The 17,101-nt window shown below is 43.2% G+C and overlaps 1 protein-coding gene and 1 long non-coding RNA gene across 19 annotated transcripts in view; one reads left to right on the forward strand and one right to left on the reverse strand.

The window, feature by feature from the left end:
* The window catches only part of LOC122459573, a 31,411-nt gene extending 25,678 nt beyond the window's left edge, over positions 1-5,733 (forward strand). Inside the window, exons 2-3 of the long non-coding RNA XR_006280359.1 lie at positions 2,308-2,431; positions 4,362-5,733. This is a non-coding gene — a long non-coding RNA (uncharacterized LOC122459573). The remainder of the gene's footprint in view (positions 1-2,307; positions 2,432-4,361) is intronic.
* Positions 1-16,097, reverse strand: part of EHBP1 (EH domain binding protein 1) — a 320,670-nt gene extending 304,573 nt beyond the window's left edge. For 6 of the 18 annotated variants that reach the window (XM_038394210.2, XM_038394216.2, XM_043512051.1 and 3 more), the window contains exons 1-2: positions 15,815-16,065; positions 14,317-14,740 (exon numbers count right to left, since the gene is read on the reverse strand). In XM_038394210.2, coding sequence (XP_038250138.1) covers positions 14,317-14,420 — 104 coding nt within the window. In that variant the 5' untranslated portion in view covers positions 14,421-14,740; positions 15,815-16,065. Of the gene's footprint in view, positions 1-14,316; positions 14,741-15,814 lie in introns of all 18 variants that reach the window. The other 12 variants (XM_038394218.2, XM_038394219.2, XM_043512052.1 and 9 more) reach the window with 5 other exon arrangements.
* Positions 16,098-17,101: the final 1,004 nt, after the last annotated feature.

The following is a 17,101-nucleotide window of genomic DNA, read 5'->3' on the forward strand; positions in this document are numbered from 1 at the left end:
CTTTGTCTTAAACTATGTCTTATAGTCTCCTTTTCTACTGAAATTCCCACAGGAAGAAGGGGGATGAGCGTGCAGAGATCTCAATATACTCATTCTTCTTTAATGGCAGATCCCTGACACTATGATTGAAGGAGGGGTACCAGAGACCTGCAAGGAAATCCATTTCCATCTTCCCAGCTCATAAGGCAGCCATGCAGACAGTGGGATCTTCCATTCGGCTCCTTACTCCATCTGCCACTCCTGGCAGCATAATTCACTCAGGAACCACGCAGCCAGGGGCTCGCTCTCCCAATCATCAAAGGATGTTCAAGCTGTGGAGTGGGGGTAATGTTGCAATGAGTAGGGAATCTGAGCACTTCTGAGGGGCTTCTACAGGATGGGAGAGTGGCGGTGGGGTGCAGAAGGAAGAAAGCCATATAGTTTATCCTCACTCCTTCCAGGAGTTAAACTTTCTGGCTGCCCATGTGCTCCAAAGCACAGAAGAAAGAAGAGAATGGGGATCCTGTTCCACCAGGCTGACAAGTTGACAACAGCTTTCTGTTTCTTGGGACCCATGGGTTTTGTAGTGGTTTTGTTTTTATTGTCATCATTATTATTTTTAAGAACACTAGTAGCTCTCACAAGATGGAGCATAAATGTGTCACCCTAATTTATCTTATGACTACACTGAAGCGGAGAGCATGACTCCCAGTCCAGGTATACAAACAGGCTAGCTCTGCTTGAGTTAGCACATTAAAAATTGCAGTGCGGACATTGCAGCACAGGCTAGCCACTCAATACAAGCCTACCTGACCCCCTGGTAAGCAGCCAATAAAACGTGTGTGAACTCAGTATTTCTCTTCCCTCTGTATAAAAATTGGTGCCTTTGAAAAGTAACATTCTTTCTGTGTTCCACCAGCTTTCAAGCTAACCTCCTGTCCCTTCATATATACTTGGCTGCCCGCCCAGTGCCCCCAGATAACAACTATCTTCAATTTTCTCCTGAGCTAACAGTAAGTCACTGACACCAGTACAGTTACAGTTCCCATATCTTGAGTCCACATTCAGGTGGCTACCCCGTACTGCTGCTCACGCCACAATGTCTACACTGCAACTTTTAGCGCACTAGCTCAAGCAGAACTAACACCCAGGCTGGGAGAGAGAGTCCCAGATGCAGCATAGACATAGTCTTCCAGGTTTTCCTATACTTTAAAATAACTCAAGGAAAAATGTTCTATAATTTTGCAGACCTTACCATTAACAATGAATCAAGGCAGAGCCCCACATATGACATTCACTGCCAAATGAAGAAGCATTTCACAATGTCTGTTCCACTTCTATAAAAATATTTTAGGACAAATTTATTGAATTTAAAGAGTCAGAATTTTTTCTAGGAGGTGATAGACTTTTGGCAAGTAATGCTTTACTCAGTACAGACTTGGGCCCTGGGCACAAGACCTCATACTCCTGTCCCCACACCCCCTGCTAAGCCCATGAGACAAGCTGGTGTAGCTGTCCTTAGTGCTAGTAACCATATCAGCACTACTAGATTTATTAGAGGCAACTAGAAAAGGAATACTTGTGGCACCTTAGAGACTAACAAATTTATTTGAGCATAAGCTTTCATGAGCTACAGCTCACTTCATCCGATGAAGTGAGCTGTAGCTCACGAAAACTTATGCTCAAATAAATTTGTTAGTCTCTAAGGTGCCACAAGTACTCCTTTTCTTTTTGCGAATACAGACTAACATGGCTGCTACTCTGAAACCTGTCATAGAGGCAACTAATACTGCTAAGGCTACAAGCACCACCATGAGAGGGCATCCCAGGAACCGAAATAAGCAGGTAACACACATATCTTTACTGTCCTCCTTTGGTGTAGTGCAGCCCTTCTTGGGGCATTGACAGTGGGAGGTACACTTTGGTTAACAGCTGTGGAGCACAGGGGCACAAGACAAATTGATTTAGAATCTGTCCACTCCAAAATACAGACGACACAAAAAGATATAAAACCAATATAAAAATACCCCAGTCAGGGGTCAAAAAATTAATTTTGCAAACAGAAAATACCCTAACATCAGAAGATGGAGGATATTAAAATTAAAATGCCCTTATCATACTGAAGGCATGAAACATTAAAAACACAGGCTTAATTTGCTCAAGAAAAAGGGCTGCTTACAGCTCTCATGAAACTGGGTAGTAGAAAAGATGCATGTTATATATTTAATTTTCAGCTTTAAAAGGAAGGTTACTTCTGAGCTGAAGTTGTGTGGAAAGTATTAGTTTGGAAGAGATCTTTCTATAATATATTCTCCCATTCTCTCAAAGGCCCATGTGGTGGAGCAGCTGGCATAATCCCTCCTTACAGGGATTCATCCTACTAAAGTTTTACTGCCATGGACTGAAAAAAGCATCAGGGCACCAACAATAGAGGAGATTCCCAAGACTTGCAGTAAGTATAGATGCTGAGGCTGCTTATAACACCATCCCCAATTTCTTCAATTCTCAGTCAGCAACTCCTATGATTAAACCAGCCACAAAGAGAGCTTTCTGAACCCAGTGGTTTTATGATTATTCTTGGATGCATTTCAATGCTGATGAAAACTCAAACAGCATGTATATATGCAAAAAGTACACAGGAATAAAAATACCTTTAATAATGGCACAGCCAGTTTCAAAATAGTACTCTGAAAAGACGTGCAGATGCTGGAGATAATAAGGCTGTTGTCTGAAGGGATGAAAAGTGATTTTAATCAAGAGAATGCAAAAAGCCATTAACAGACAAAGGAAGTACCATCACAGCAGATCTTTAAACTGTGTATTGGTGAACGAAAGAAAAACTATTTTTTGCACGAGAAGCATAAGAAGTGTTCCTTACGAGCTAAAGTTACTAATAGTGGGAAACAGGCTATGTATTCCTCAAACTATGGCTAATGAAAAACTAGACTCCTTGGCTTTGTGCAACTAGAAACTAAATGACAGAGAGAGGCAGGCCTTTTCGCTTTTTAGCATCCTTATAGATCAAAGTTCTGATGCAGAAACAAAAGAAAAAAAACGCTTTCATTTATGTTAACTTGCTTGACCCACAGACATTTGTTCCAAGTACTGTGTCCACTATGGGCTAAATTTGAAGAAGATTTCAGTTCACATTAAGACACCAAAGCAAATGGCCAGATTTTTCAAAAGATTTCAGCTCACTTGGTGCAGAGCTCTTTTGAGCATCTTGCAATAAGCATTGTAATGGCACTGTCGAGTGCAGAGCACATTTCAAAAATCCAGCCCCGCTTGTGGGTGTGAGCATTTGCAAAGCTAACCCTTAGCTCTTCTGAAAGTCAATTTTTCATAGCCCTATTCAACTAACATCCAGGTTACCTACAGAAGTGGCCAGGACACTAATTCCATTTTTCCACAGTTACTAACCACCACCACCACCACCACCACCACCACAAATAGCCACACAACCAAGAACAAAATAAAATAAAGCATACATGATTAACATGGCCAGAGTTATGGAGGTTGGGAGTGATGAGGCAGACTAAAGTAATGACAAATAGGAAAAATGTTACAGGACTAAGGACCTTGCTGATACATTACAACTACACTGGCCAGAGATTAGCTCAGTGAACTCTCAGTTCGCTGGTGCAGTTCCTTATTTGAAAAGAACAGTAAGCTGTTTTGACAGTTCTTTATTATTTTAAATCTCCCCCTATGCATTTTCATAAACAAAGGGATTCAGAATTTACTTAAGGAGCCATCACTCAAAATAAAGGAAGTTCATTATGTGAACTGAGTAGCAGTATACATTGCACTGTGAACTGTATTAACAAGCTAGATTCTCTAATTACTTATTTTAATATGGGTTTTTTAATGCTAAAGTCAGTGGGTATGCAAAGAAGTTTTCCCAGGCCGATTGTGTACATTGCTGCCTTGCTATTTATCATGAAGTGGTAAGGCAGAATCTGAGTGCTATAATTATACAGGTGTCAGTAAATTACTATTAGCTCAGGAGCAAATTAAAGATAGGTGTTATTCTGGGGCACTGAGCAGCCAAGTTTATATGAAGAGAGTGTAGGATAGCTTGTAATCTAATGGAACACAAAGTACAAGTTATTTTTCAAAGGCACCAATTTTTATACAGAAGGAAGAGAAATACTGAGTCCATAGAAATGTTTTATTGGCTGCTTAAATTAAGTCATTTTAAATACCTCACGCAGAATGGCAACAACATATTGGATGTGTATGCAGAATAAAATCATAATCCTGTTTATCCCCAAAATTATTAATATTCAGGGCCTTGCAGATCCCACAATTTAGTAGCTGTAGAATCCACCCCTTGCTATAGAGTTGTGCTCTGGAAAATAAGATTCTTTTGTTTGTTAAAGGAAAAGTCAAAAAGTTAAAAGAAAACTTCAACATGTGAACAGAAATAGACTTCATGCGACTACCGGCAGCCTGAAACACTAACTCTGAGAGGTGTGTCTGTGAATGTCTTATTCAACTCAATGGAGTTGTGAACCTGGAATCCTAAAGATGACAACCGAGATGTCAGTGATGTTGGATATATATTTCTGCTCATTTTAGCTTGGGCCCCAGTCCTGAACTCTCTGCAGTGCCTCCCCAGGTGCCAACAGTCAACTATCAAAACCTCCAGCTTCCCACCTGACAACTTCTTTAAACACTGTTAATACAGAAGTGTCTTACGTTGAAGACTGAAAATGCTAGGAAAGCATAAAACAGGGTCTGCTGTATTCATCATATTAGTTATTTGCACATTTATTGAAAACCTCCATTTTTAAAAATAGAATGTGAACAGCTGCAGAATTTCTAGTCTCCTACAGAGGGCTACAGAACATAGTCACGGGTAGACAGAAAACCTTGATGCTGTTCCACGGTAGCGCAATAGCCTGCTGGAATTCTACTCCATCATCACGGAGAGGAAGATGCACACAAACTTAGTCACTAGGTATCCAAAGAAGACGACTTCACAGACTCTTAAGAACAGACAGGGAGACGCTTTTACAAATAAAATAAATAAATAAATAAAACAAAACAGGAGTTCCTGAACAGTGAAAAGCACACTGGAGCACCCACCCACAGAGTCCACACAGATGATCGGGACAGCAGGTAAGAGCAGGTCGGCTCCCACACACCCAGCGCGCCCAGCAGTCTCCTTACTAGGCAGGAGGCATGGGCCGTATTCCCAGAGCCAAATGCGTTATCGTACGAGCATCAGTTTAATAATACCGCGTAGGGCCCCATAAATCCTAAGGATGGCCCTGTCAAAAAGACATCCTTTCTCTCCGCACTCAAAAGAGAGACTTATTGAAATAAAAACCGACCCATTACAGTGGATTTGTCCCATTATATTGGGCTATAATCCACTGATTTTTCTTGTGCACAAATTCTTTTCCTATTCCTAGGGCACTGATTCAAGTCAAGAAATTTCAGGAATGAATTCTGTTTCTCAGAGAAACACAGTAACACTTCATTACAGGCCCAATTCTGCAAAGACTTACTATTAGGCACAGTGCTTAATTTCTGTAATTGCCTCACTGGTAACAGTAAACACAATGCTTAGAGCAAGTCTTTGTGGGATTGTGGGACAAGAATGCAGTACTGCCAGTCCTAAGCATTCAATAATCATGAATCAAGCCCACAAGATTCAAGACATTTAAAAAAAAATTTCAATCACAAACTCGTTTTTAAACAAGCTTTTAGGTTATTTTTATTTGCCTCCCACTGTCATAGCCTCTGGATTAATATTTTCAAGTTTTTCCCTTCAAGCTTCTATTTAAATTTTTTTTAAAAAAAAACTGTATACATCATTAGAGCATAAGCTTTCGTGAGCTACAGCTCACTTCGAAAGCTTATGCTCTAATAAATTTGTTAGTCTCTAAGGTGCCACAAGTACTGCTTTTCTTTTTGCGAATACAGACTAACACGGCTGCTACTCTGAAACCTGTATATATCATGACTTCAGGGACTACGGCTTGAAGAACTGCACCAAATATCACAATACATGCAAAAAGAGAGAATGCACTGTGGAAATAAAGTAATCTAGCCATAACATTTTATGAAAGATATAAGCATTAAGGAGCTAGCGACTGGAAAGGGGTTTGGCGGGAAGCAATCAGGGAGCCCAACAGCTACACACTTGGGAGCAGGGACAAGAAAGAAAGGAGAACCGAGTTTCAGATGAGAAGGAGGAACAGATTTTTAGAGCCCTGTGCAGATATAAAATTTGTATCCACATCCAATCCACAAAAATGGTCCACGAATGTAGATAAAAAGCAGATATCTGCAGATTTGCAGGGCTCTACAGATTTTGATTTTGGGGGAAAGTGGGTAGCTCAGAGTGTGAGGGCTGAGAATTGATTTTGACTGTTGAGAAGGAATTCATTTTGATTTGTTGGAGGAGGGGGAAATTGATTTGTAAAAGCTGATTGTGGTTGTTGGTGGAGAACTAATTTTGATTTGAGAGTTGATGAGGGTTAAAAACTGACTTTGGGAGAAAGTTAATTGCTTTTAGAGCTAGGGACAATTTTCAATATGGGAATCAGGGAAGCTGAATGCAAATACAAAGAGTAGAAGAATTGATTTGAGAGAATAAAACCTTAACTTGTGAAGGGAGAGGGGTAGAGCTAAGCTTTTTCCATGCAAGCAGTGACTCAAAAGGGGAAGTGGCTACACTAAAATGTAAAGACTTTAAAAACTCCGGCTGTAAAATTGCAAATTGACCTTGCCTTGCCACACAAAGAAAAGGAGTACTTGTGACACCTTAGAGACTAACAAATTTATTTGAGCATAAGCTTTCGTGAGCTACAGCTCACTTCACCGGATGCATTCGGTGGAAAATACAGTGGGGAGATTTATATACACACACAGAGAACATGAATCAATGGGTTTTATCATACACACTGTAAGGATGCATCCGATGAAGTGAGCTGTAGCTCACGAAAGCTTACGCTCAAATAAATTTGTTAGTCTCTAAGGTGCCACAAGTACTCCTTTACTGTAAGGAGACTGATCACTTAAGATGAGCTATTACCAGCAGGAAGGGGAGGGGGGGAAGGAGGAAAACCTTTTATGGTGATAATCAAGGTGGGCCATTTCCAGCAGTTAACAAGAACGTCTGAGGAACAGTGGGGGGTGGCGTGGGGGGGAGAAATAAAAGGGGGAAATAGTTTTACTTTATGTAATGACCCATCCACTTCCACTCTCTATTCAAGCCTAAATTAATTGTATCCAGTTTGCAAATTAATTCCAATTCAGCAGTCTCTCGTTGGAGTCTGTTTTTGAAGTTTTTTTGTTGAAGGATAGCCACTCTCAGGTCTGTAATCGAGTGACCGGAGAGACTGAAGTGTTCTCCGACTAATTTTTGAATGTTATAATTCATGACGTCTGATTTGTGTCCATTTATTCTTTTACGTAGAGACTGTCCAAATATGCAGACAGAGTTGGCAACGGGCTTCATTGCAAGGATAGGTTCCTGGGTTAGTGGTTCTGTTGCCACACAATTATCCTTACTGAACAATCACACCCATACGCTCATGAGACTCTCCCCTGTGGGCCCAGTCCTGCAAGGCACTGAGCACTTTCTTTCACTTGACAGGATCAGGCTCGGAGCAAACAATCTCTATTTCTGCAACAGCCAGTAAATTCCAGTTCTTTCCTTCAGCGCTCAGGAGCTTGTTGGAAAGCAGAGACCAGAAGGCAAACTGACTAGAGTGAACTGTGGAATCTCAAAAAGCCTGAAGAATCTCTCCCATGCTCATTAAATACCAAATCTTAAATTCTTGCAGCATCCAGTTATGAAACTACCATGGAGGAGAAAAACAGATGAAAAATATTCAAGTATTGCTTCATTTCCAAGAGAGAAAGATATTTTTAAGATGCAGGGACTACTCTAGAATACCTCTATTTGATCCAAAAAGAGTTAGACATTTGTCAAAAGAAAATTAAGCCTTTAGTCAGTGCGGGCAGTTTGAAAAAGAAATCGAATCACTTTAGAAATTTAAAAGGTTTAGTAAAAAAGCATAATATGAGCAAAGAGTTTTACACAGAAGGAATAGGCACAAGGAAGTGAATTAAGAAGCCCACTAAACTGGCACCCCTTACGGAGGTCGCTCAGTGCTGTGACTAAGGTGGGGGCAAGGAGGGCATCCACCCAGGGCACAGAGCCGGCGGGGGCAGAGAAATGGGGCAGTGCGCAGGATGAGTCCTAAGAACGTCAGCGCCATTCTCCCCCTCCCCCGCCCAAGCAGCATCAGGCACAGCAGTGTCGGCCAGATCCCAGGGTGCTCAGCGTTCCCCCCCCAGCCCTTCGCAGGCTCTCCCCAATGCTAGGACCGTGGCAGCCTGCCGCGTGCACTGGTTGGCTCCTATCGAGCATGCACACACGGACAGAGCATGCTCAGTAACATCTGCTGAAGGGGTCCAGAGGCAAAATTGGAGGTGCGGGGGGGGGGTTAAACCCATGGATGAGGCACTGCCAGAGGGTGGCAAAAGGCAAAACCCTGGAACAGGGAGGGGAAGAGGGGTAACAGTTACCCTGACAGGGTGAGACACCTGCAGTGTTTGCAAAAATAGGGTAGGGGCAGAGAGATTTTTTTATTTCCCCTCCCTCAGAACAGTCCCAGGGCTCTGTTTTTCAAGGCACAGGCATCCCAGTGCCTAGACATGGCAGCTCTTCTCTACCAGATATAACATATGGAGGTGCTGCAGGAGACTTGATTCCATGAAATATTTCTCTCTCTCTCTCACACACACACACAGTATCACACATTTTGAGTATTTAAAAGAATCCCTTATCAGTTTAATATGTCTGCATAAAGTCTAGCAGTTCACAAATCTGTTTTATCTGCTGCTGTAATTCCCTGACCTGCACTCCCTTTGTTGTAATCCATTTTAAATACACTTTTGCTCCTTCTAGTTGTTTACTTTTTAAAATGTTATTTTTATAACTTTTATCAACATTGTGAAGACGGATATCATTGTGCTATTTAGTTTAGATTTTAATAGCAAATATTCATTGAAAATATTTATAATCAAATAGTTGCTAGTATTTTTAGTTATGACATCTGTGTTTTTACTGGGTTTTTTAATTTGGAATTTTTAATTCTACATTTTTTTCTTTTTCTAGTACAAGTTTATTCTGTAGGACTATGTGATTTCCAATCTGACTATTTCCTAGCCTGGTGTCAAAACTTCTTCATTTTCACTTGTTCCAGCAATGGAGATTGCCTCTCTCACCTTTACTTTGCTTCTCAATCCGCTCTTAGAGCTTTTTCGCATATCACTGCTTGTGTTTAGAACAATATAGTCACTAAGGGCAGTATACTATCTCATATTAAATCCTTCTCAAAGGCAAAAATCTCCTGTAAGTTTTACTGAACGCAAGAATGGCCGTACTGGGTCAGTAATGGTCCATCAAGCCCAGTATCCTGTCCTTCAATAGTGGTCAATGCCCGGTGCTTCAGAGGGAATTAATAGAACAGGCAGTCATTGAGTGATCCTGTCATCCACTCCCAGATTCTGGCAATCAGAGGCTAGGGATACGGACACCTAGAGCATGGGGTTTTACCCTGACCATCTTGGCTAATAGCCATTGATAGACCTGCCCTCTAAGAACTTACCTAATTCTTTTTCAAACTCAGTTATAGGTCCATGATTGCTTGACGACCACAAGAATTCACAAATCATGAGGTATACACCCCCACGTCATGAAATTTTATTTATTTATTTTATTTAAAATAAAATCAGTGATACTGTTTCCTTTATGTGTTTTTTTGTTCCTGAGCCATTAGGGTGCAGAAGGCCCAGATCCACAAAAGTAGGAGTCTAAACCCCTGAGTGAATCCTGATCTCACCTCCGACTTTTGCTGTTACCTCTCCCAAACAATTCATATATCCAGAGCCATATCTATACTACAAACTTATGCTAACTCAAGTTATGTCAGCATACAGTCACCGCAGCTGTATGCCACTGGTGTGCATGCCTACTTGTCTCCTTGTGTCCGTGGCAAGTGTTCTCACCAAGAGCGCTTGTACTGATTCAGAGTGTGGTGCACTATGGGTACGTATTAACCACGTGTCACAATTTTCTGCCTCTCACCTTTGTCACCCTCTGGTCTAGGGGTAGCAAATTTGTGATGGATGGTTGATGCCCTATCACAATTTGCTACTCCTGGACCAGATAATGGGATGAGTGAGAGGGAGCAAATTGACAGGTGTACCTGGGCAAGCACACCCCATAGTTTGAAATGCTCCACGCTAAATGGAAGGCAGAAATCTGGGGAGGCGTTTGACCCTGCAAGGTCCCCCTGCATCACCTCTAAGTGGTGCAAATACACTTGCTCGCCCCAGGTGCTAAAATGCTTAGTTACAGCTCTATGGTCACTTATTTCTTGTCATAATCTCAATGTTCTTAACAGTGAATGTGTTGCCTCTTGGTATTAGAAGCATCTGATAAGAAACAATACATAAGGAGCTTAGCAACAGGTTTAAAGTCAACTCTAAGATTCAGGCCTATCTCAGTAGAAGCTTATTTATTTATATATTAGTGGTAGAATCTTTGGGCCTAGTTAGGACCTATATTTGCTAGGCAACATATAAATGAGCAAAATAAAGACAGTCCTTGCCACAGAGAGCTCACAGTCTAAGGGGATATCAGCAATTTCATTTCTTATACACTGCGGCCGACACAAGTGCATTTCCAGATGCTTAAAGCAATCACACATTTACAGAGGAGTTTGGTTTGTTGGATTCTTCCATCGAGACTGACTGAGCTAGACATGCAATCTAAGAGTCACCAAATTACTCCCTCCACAGATACTAAATACATTAATGTTTCAGATAGAGAACAACTTTTGCTCTGGCAACCCAGATAGTGCAACCGATGGCTGTTCAAGGGGCCTATACGAACATGAGTTTGGTGGTTTTCAGTCCAATTCCCACTGACTAAGTGTCCACACCACCACCATTTGTACTAGATAGACTCAGAAGCTGGGCCAAGGACTGAATGAACAGAGGATAAGCTATCCCCTCCCTACTATATGTACTTCATCCAGGTTAAGGCTGAAGTCCATTAGCAAGGCTGCAAAGCATGTACTTCCCCCACCTGTTTTAGGGCAGAAGCCGGGGCTATCAAGCCAGCCCTTTTATACGCACTAAACTCATGTGATTGATGTAAAAAGATCAAATTTTTGAGGTATCTAGAGTCACAAATCCACATTAAAGACCCAGGCCATTTTTTTTTTTTTTAAATATAGGGAATCTAAATTAGTGACCTGATTTTCAGAGGTACTGAACAGCCATAACTCTTAAATGCTTCAGTGGGAATTTGCAATGCCATATTTGAGCTCAGAAAAACCAGGTTTGTTCAGTTAAACACCTGAAAATAAGATTTTATAATGAAGTGCTAACATCTTTAAAATGTACCATCACAATTAAATAAAGTGACCAATGATATCTCTGGAAGTAGCCATCTATAATCATTAATAGCAGCAAAAACTACTTAGACCAGTTTTCATAGTAGCAGCCGTGTTAGTCTGTATTCGCAAAAAGAAAAAGGAGTACTTGTGGCACCTTAGAGACAAACAAATTTATTAGAGCATAAGCTTTTGTAGCTCACGAAAGCTTATGCTCTAATAAATTTGTTAGTCTCTAAGGTGCCACAAGTACTCCTTTTCTTTTTACTTAGACCAGGAAAATCAAGACTGAAAATCCCTTCACTATGCTGGACATGTGCTGTTTACCTAGAAAAAATCCAATTAAAGAGTAAAGCAGTAACACAAGAGTGTTTGTGACCTCCTACATAAACAGCATAGCTATCAGCTTGAGGAACAAGTGTATTCAGACCACCACATGAAAATTCAGATCAATACAAGAAAAACAAAAAACAAAAATTTACTCAAAACCAAAATGAAGGTATTAGAACTTTGCAAGAATACATCTAATGTTGCACAGTGCAACTGACCAATTACAAAACAATGAAATTCACAAGATAAATCCATTTTTGATGAGTTAAAACAACAAAAGATTATTTCTTCTTATCTTCAAATTGTAAATAAGCATTCTTCCTGTTGAGTTCAGCGGCAATCTTTTCTCCCAGCCATATTTTGCTTTGGTTGTGTTTATGACTGCATTGTCATTTATTTTAAAATATGAATGGATCATTATTTTCTTACAGAACCTCTATTGTTGGAGTGCCAATACATTAAAATAAGACTTAGTGTTTACTACATTTCCCATCAAAGAGCACTTACAGCATGGACCTACAAAAATATACTGTAGCCCTGTTGCTCCAATGCCGCATCATATACACATTAGGCCTGACTTCAAAAAGAGGCAGGGCAGAGGCAGTTAGTTTCTCATGTTTTGTTGTCACTTACGCCAATTCTGCTCTTTACACCCAGCCATAAACTCAGATGCAAGCTTAAAAAAAGGACAGTGTTGCTCACCAGCACACAGAAATTAGCGTCTATTTCAGAGGCAGCAAAAGCTGTACTTAAAATGTTATAAAAATATTTTTATCATTCCTGTGTTTTGTACAGAATTTCCATTTGTGGAAGAAACATTTAATTTTAACTTTCATGCTTATAGAACATTTTTGTCTTAAGACGGTTTCCTCTTTTTTAAAGAGTGTAGAGGAGTCTACAAATCAAGTGATTGTATAGGGTGGGTTTGTTTTATTTGTTAAAAGACTCATCTCTGAAACTTTTCACAACAGTGTGGTTATCCTGGTTACCAATATGGGCCCAGATCCTATAAACATTTACACCAGGGTAGTCTTTTTTTTTGGTCAAGGTCCAGATTTCTTGATCAAGGTATAGTCAAGGTCTATATTCCAGAGAAACATTTTTCACACTGCAACAACAATAATGACAATAAGATTTAGCAGTCCATTCAAAAGCGTCTGGCAGTCTGGATTTGGTCTGCAGCCTGCCTACTGACTGCCCCGATTTACACCTATGTGGAGTGTAAACCAGTGACCCTACCCACATGAATTAAGCTATGTCAAACTGACTGCATTTAGCTTGGACAACAAAGCTAAACTAATGTAAAAAAGTAACAGAAGCACAAGTGGTAAAATAGGCTTGATACAGTAATTACTGGATCAGATTCTATAGCCTGTTCTATACAGGAGATCAAACTAGTTGATCATATTGATTTCTTCTGGCCTTAAAAAAAATATTAAAATTAGATTTTCTAGATTGTAAAGATTATTAAAACTGAAATAGAGTTAATATCAAAAGCGCAGAGAACGCTTTTAAAAGTGATTTTTAATTTGACAGTGCCCCTTTAAGATGGGGTAATATGATGATTCAAGTATGTTGGATTGATATTTCTAACAATTTAACTTAGCAGAAGCAATTACTCATAACTACTAAAAGCATCCAATGCTAGTGCCAAGCTGGCCAACAAGAAGAAAAGCCAAGTGATAGAAACTAAGTTTTAAGTTTGTTACAGATGATTTACAGTGCTGTTTTGCAAGTTTCCAAGTACGCTCACTTCCCACTGCCATTACAGAATTGAGTCCGTTATGAACATGAAAAATAATGCAAGCCCTCCTGAACTACTAATATATAACTTCAGTTTTAGTATAATGTATTATAATGTGATTTTTTTGTCTTTGTATAGTAAAAGAAAAAACACCGAAAACAAGACCTAGATCCTGGTCATGCAAAACAGGACAAAAAAATCCCCTCAGCTCTAGGAGTCTACTTTGCATAAGGCGAGAGGTGGACTGGAACAGACCCATACAGTTAATTGCTTGCTGCAGTCTAGCCAGCTCTAAATATGTTCCACTGGGCCATTACAGCATGAAATTCTTGTCTGACTAAGCAAATAACTCAAAATAATTCCCAAGGCTCTGTGTCCTCACTCTTCCCATCCAAAAGATGAAAGGGGAAAGAAGTCTTTAGGCAAGAAAAGTCATATCTATCCAGAATAAAATAAGATATACTATTGGTCTTGAAAAATGTGTCAAATCCGTGTATCCCTTTGATGTTACAGTTGGCTTATCATACCCATCTCTGAGACTTGGGGTGACATTTGGAAAAAAGTTTCCTTTAAAAAAAAAAAAATCTGAACTTTGATTTTTAGCAGCCTTATATCTAATAAGTGCATGGTCTAATACTGCTGCAACCACCTAAAATGATCAAATTAGAGTGCAATAATTAACCCGATAGGGGTGGAAAGCACTTGTTAAGAGAGAGATCTGCACCCCACCTAGCAGCTTCTGCACTAAAGAAGGGAAACCACAGTGGAACAGGCAACGGCCATGCTCCAGCATCAGCAACTCACTTGACCACTTCAACAGCTGACACTTCTTACCATTTCTTGGTGCACTCGACCATCAGCTCCTGGTAAGAGGCCACAAACTGGAACTTGGATGCATGTTTCCCAACACGTTGCAGTCTCTTCCAAACTGAAGCCATGACGATGAGAAAATATCAGAGTCCAACACACAGCTGCAGTTCTTGGATCTAGCAAAGCAGGTTTAACAGTGCATGTACCCAATGCTCAGGGCTCTACATATAAATACACCAAAAATGATGCACAAGAAAGACCTTGCGGTGATGTTTAGGACTCATGTTCTATCTCTCCTTTTCACAGGGTAAATCCCAGTCTAGGTGAATGGCACACTATTGGCTGGGAGCATCATGAGACATGACTGGGCAAATGAGTGATTGAAAACAAGTTCCCTCATGGAGTCATCATTCCTTCTCATATGATGGGTGATCTGCAGACTGCCAGACTGGAAAACAAAGCAGAAAGGGGAAGAAACAGTGGTTAATGTGTTACACACTATGATGTTGAAATTGTACGGAACTTTGTACCTTTCATCCATAGCGAACCACAACACACACACACACACACCCCATCCCCCAAACAAACAAATAAATAAAAAAGAATAAAAATGCAGCAGCAATTTCAAGAATGCAAAGTCCATCTGGAACCAAATCTTTTATCAGCACCATCAACAAAAAAGCACAGGTCAGGGCCATCCTAAAGCCTTATGAAGCATCTCCTGGAAGCAATGCAGAGAGCAGCTGAGGTGTTGCCAATATGCAACCACAGGGAGGGACAGACGGGAAGCAAAGACAAGTTCTTTGTCTTCCAGCTGATGACAAAAGGTGTAACAGTTGTTTCCTCCCCCCACTCCTCTCCCCAGGGGAGTGTATGCAAGAGGGTGTTGATGCTGTAAATGTTCACGCTAAGGGAAAGAGGAGACAAGGATATTTCCTGAGCCAGGGCTGCCTAGGATCCCCATCTCCCTCACTGCACTGAAACGCCTCTCCCTCCTGCCCAGAGAAATAAGAAACAGAGGAACATGCATCATCTCTAGGAAAAGGGCAGAGGCATGCAAGGCGTGGTTAAATCCCCTGCTCCTGGGCAGGGGAGCTGCTAGGTGTGGGGGTGAAATCTCTGGCCTGTAACAGGCGGAAAGGCTGATGCCCTAGGTGGGAGAGGGATGAAACGGGGGCGGGGGAGGAAGGGTTGGGGGGAGATAGGATGGGATGAAATATGCAGGGGGTTGGTGGGGAGACGGATGAAATGGCGCGGGGGGGGGGACCTGGGGGCGGGGAGGGAGCTCTCCATGCTGAGCGCGGTCCTCCTTGCCTCCCCAGCCATGTGTCACTGCTACTGATGAGCTGCTAGCGCCAGTCCCCGGCAAAGCAGCTGGCCCAGCTGGGGGCAGGACCGGAGCCCGGGATGAAGCCGCCTGGGGCCGCCAGCCAGGGCTGAAGGGGGCAGGATCCAGCGGGATCCCGGGTAACCCAGGCGGCACGAGCAGCCAGGAGCCCTGCCCCCACCCCCCTCTACCTACCTTCCCGCGGCTCCTCACACGGCTAATCCCGGCCAGGCTGGCGCGGGGCTAGCGCCGCTGCCCATTACAGGCGCGGCAGCGGGGGCCGGTCCATTCCTCCGGGGGCCACCTGGCCCAGCGGGGCACAAGCCGCTCCAGGCGCCTCTGTCCCGTCCCCCCTCCCCACAAGGAACAGTCCAGGGCTCCCCGCAGCCGCTCACTCCACAACCTCCGCCCGGAGCGCTGCGCCGCTCACACTAACTTGTCCCCCTCCCACCTCACTGCTCTGGGGACGCCATTGGCAGGGGCGTGAGCCTGCCCGACAGCGCGAAAGACAATTGGCTGAGGACCGACGTCGATCATTCAGTAGGCAGAGACGAGGACCTTGCACGAGGAGGAGGGGATCCTGTCTCGCCCTCTGATTGGCTGCTGTGCTGGAGGGCGGGGTTGTTTTTTTTTGCGGAGCCTGGCGATTGGTGAATGACGTTGTCAATGAACGAACGATATCCAGCGATTGGTTGGTGTCTCCCAGGTGTCGGGTGGATTCAGGGAGGGAGGCGGCGTGGGGGGAGTTGTCACTCTGGGGGAGGGGGAAGTGACACGAGCGAGCGAGCGAGCGTGGTGCTCGTCTGGGGTGGGGGGCGAAACGCAGATTCCTTCCCTGACAGACCTGTCCCCATCTCGCCCACTGGGGGGAAGGGGGAAGATTCCCCCACACGGACCCCGCCCCGGGCCCCCTCTCCCTGGGGGATCCTCCCTCACACGGACCCCGCCCCAGACCCCCCCCTCACTGGGGGGACCCCCCCTCACACAGACCCCGTCCCAGGCCTCCCTCTCTCACTGGGGGGACCCTCCCCCACACGGACCCCACCCCAGGCTCCCCTCTCTCACTGGGGGGATCCTCCCCCACACGGACCCTGCCCTGGGCCCCCCACTCCCTCACAGGGACCCGGGGACCCCATCACTGGGGGGGGAGGTTTCCCTCACAGAGACCCTGCCCACGGCCTCTCTCCCTCACGGGGGGCGGGGAACCTCCATTCCCCACTGCGGGGGACACTCCCTGAGATGGACCTTTCCCTGCCCCCCCTTCATTGGGAAGGGAAAGCTCCCTCACACCGACCCTGCCCCCCCCCCACACCCACTAGGGGGTTAGGCTCCATCATGCAAACGCTGGGCAGAATTTAAAATTAATGCTTCCTACCACTTCACAGCAGGGATGCCAGACAGTTACAGCACTTATTTGGAGCCCTTGTGGTTTGCAAAGTACCATCATCTTTGAAAGCAGTTGCTAGTGGGATGCAGTAGCTT

Source organism: Dermochelys coriacea, chromosome 3 (assembly GCF_009764565.3).
Source record: "Dermochelys coriacea isolate rDerCor1 chromosome 3, rDerCor1.pri.v4, whole genome shotgun sequence".
In the NCBI taxonomy this organism is placed as follows: Eukaryota; Metazoa; Chordata; order Testudines; family Dermochelyidae; genus Dermochelys; species Dermochelys coriacea.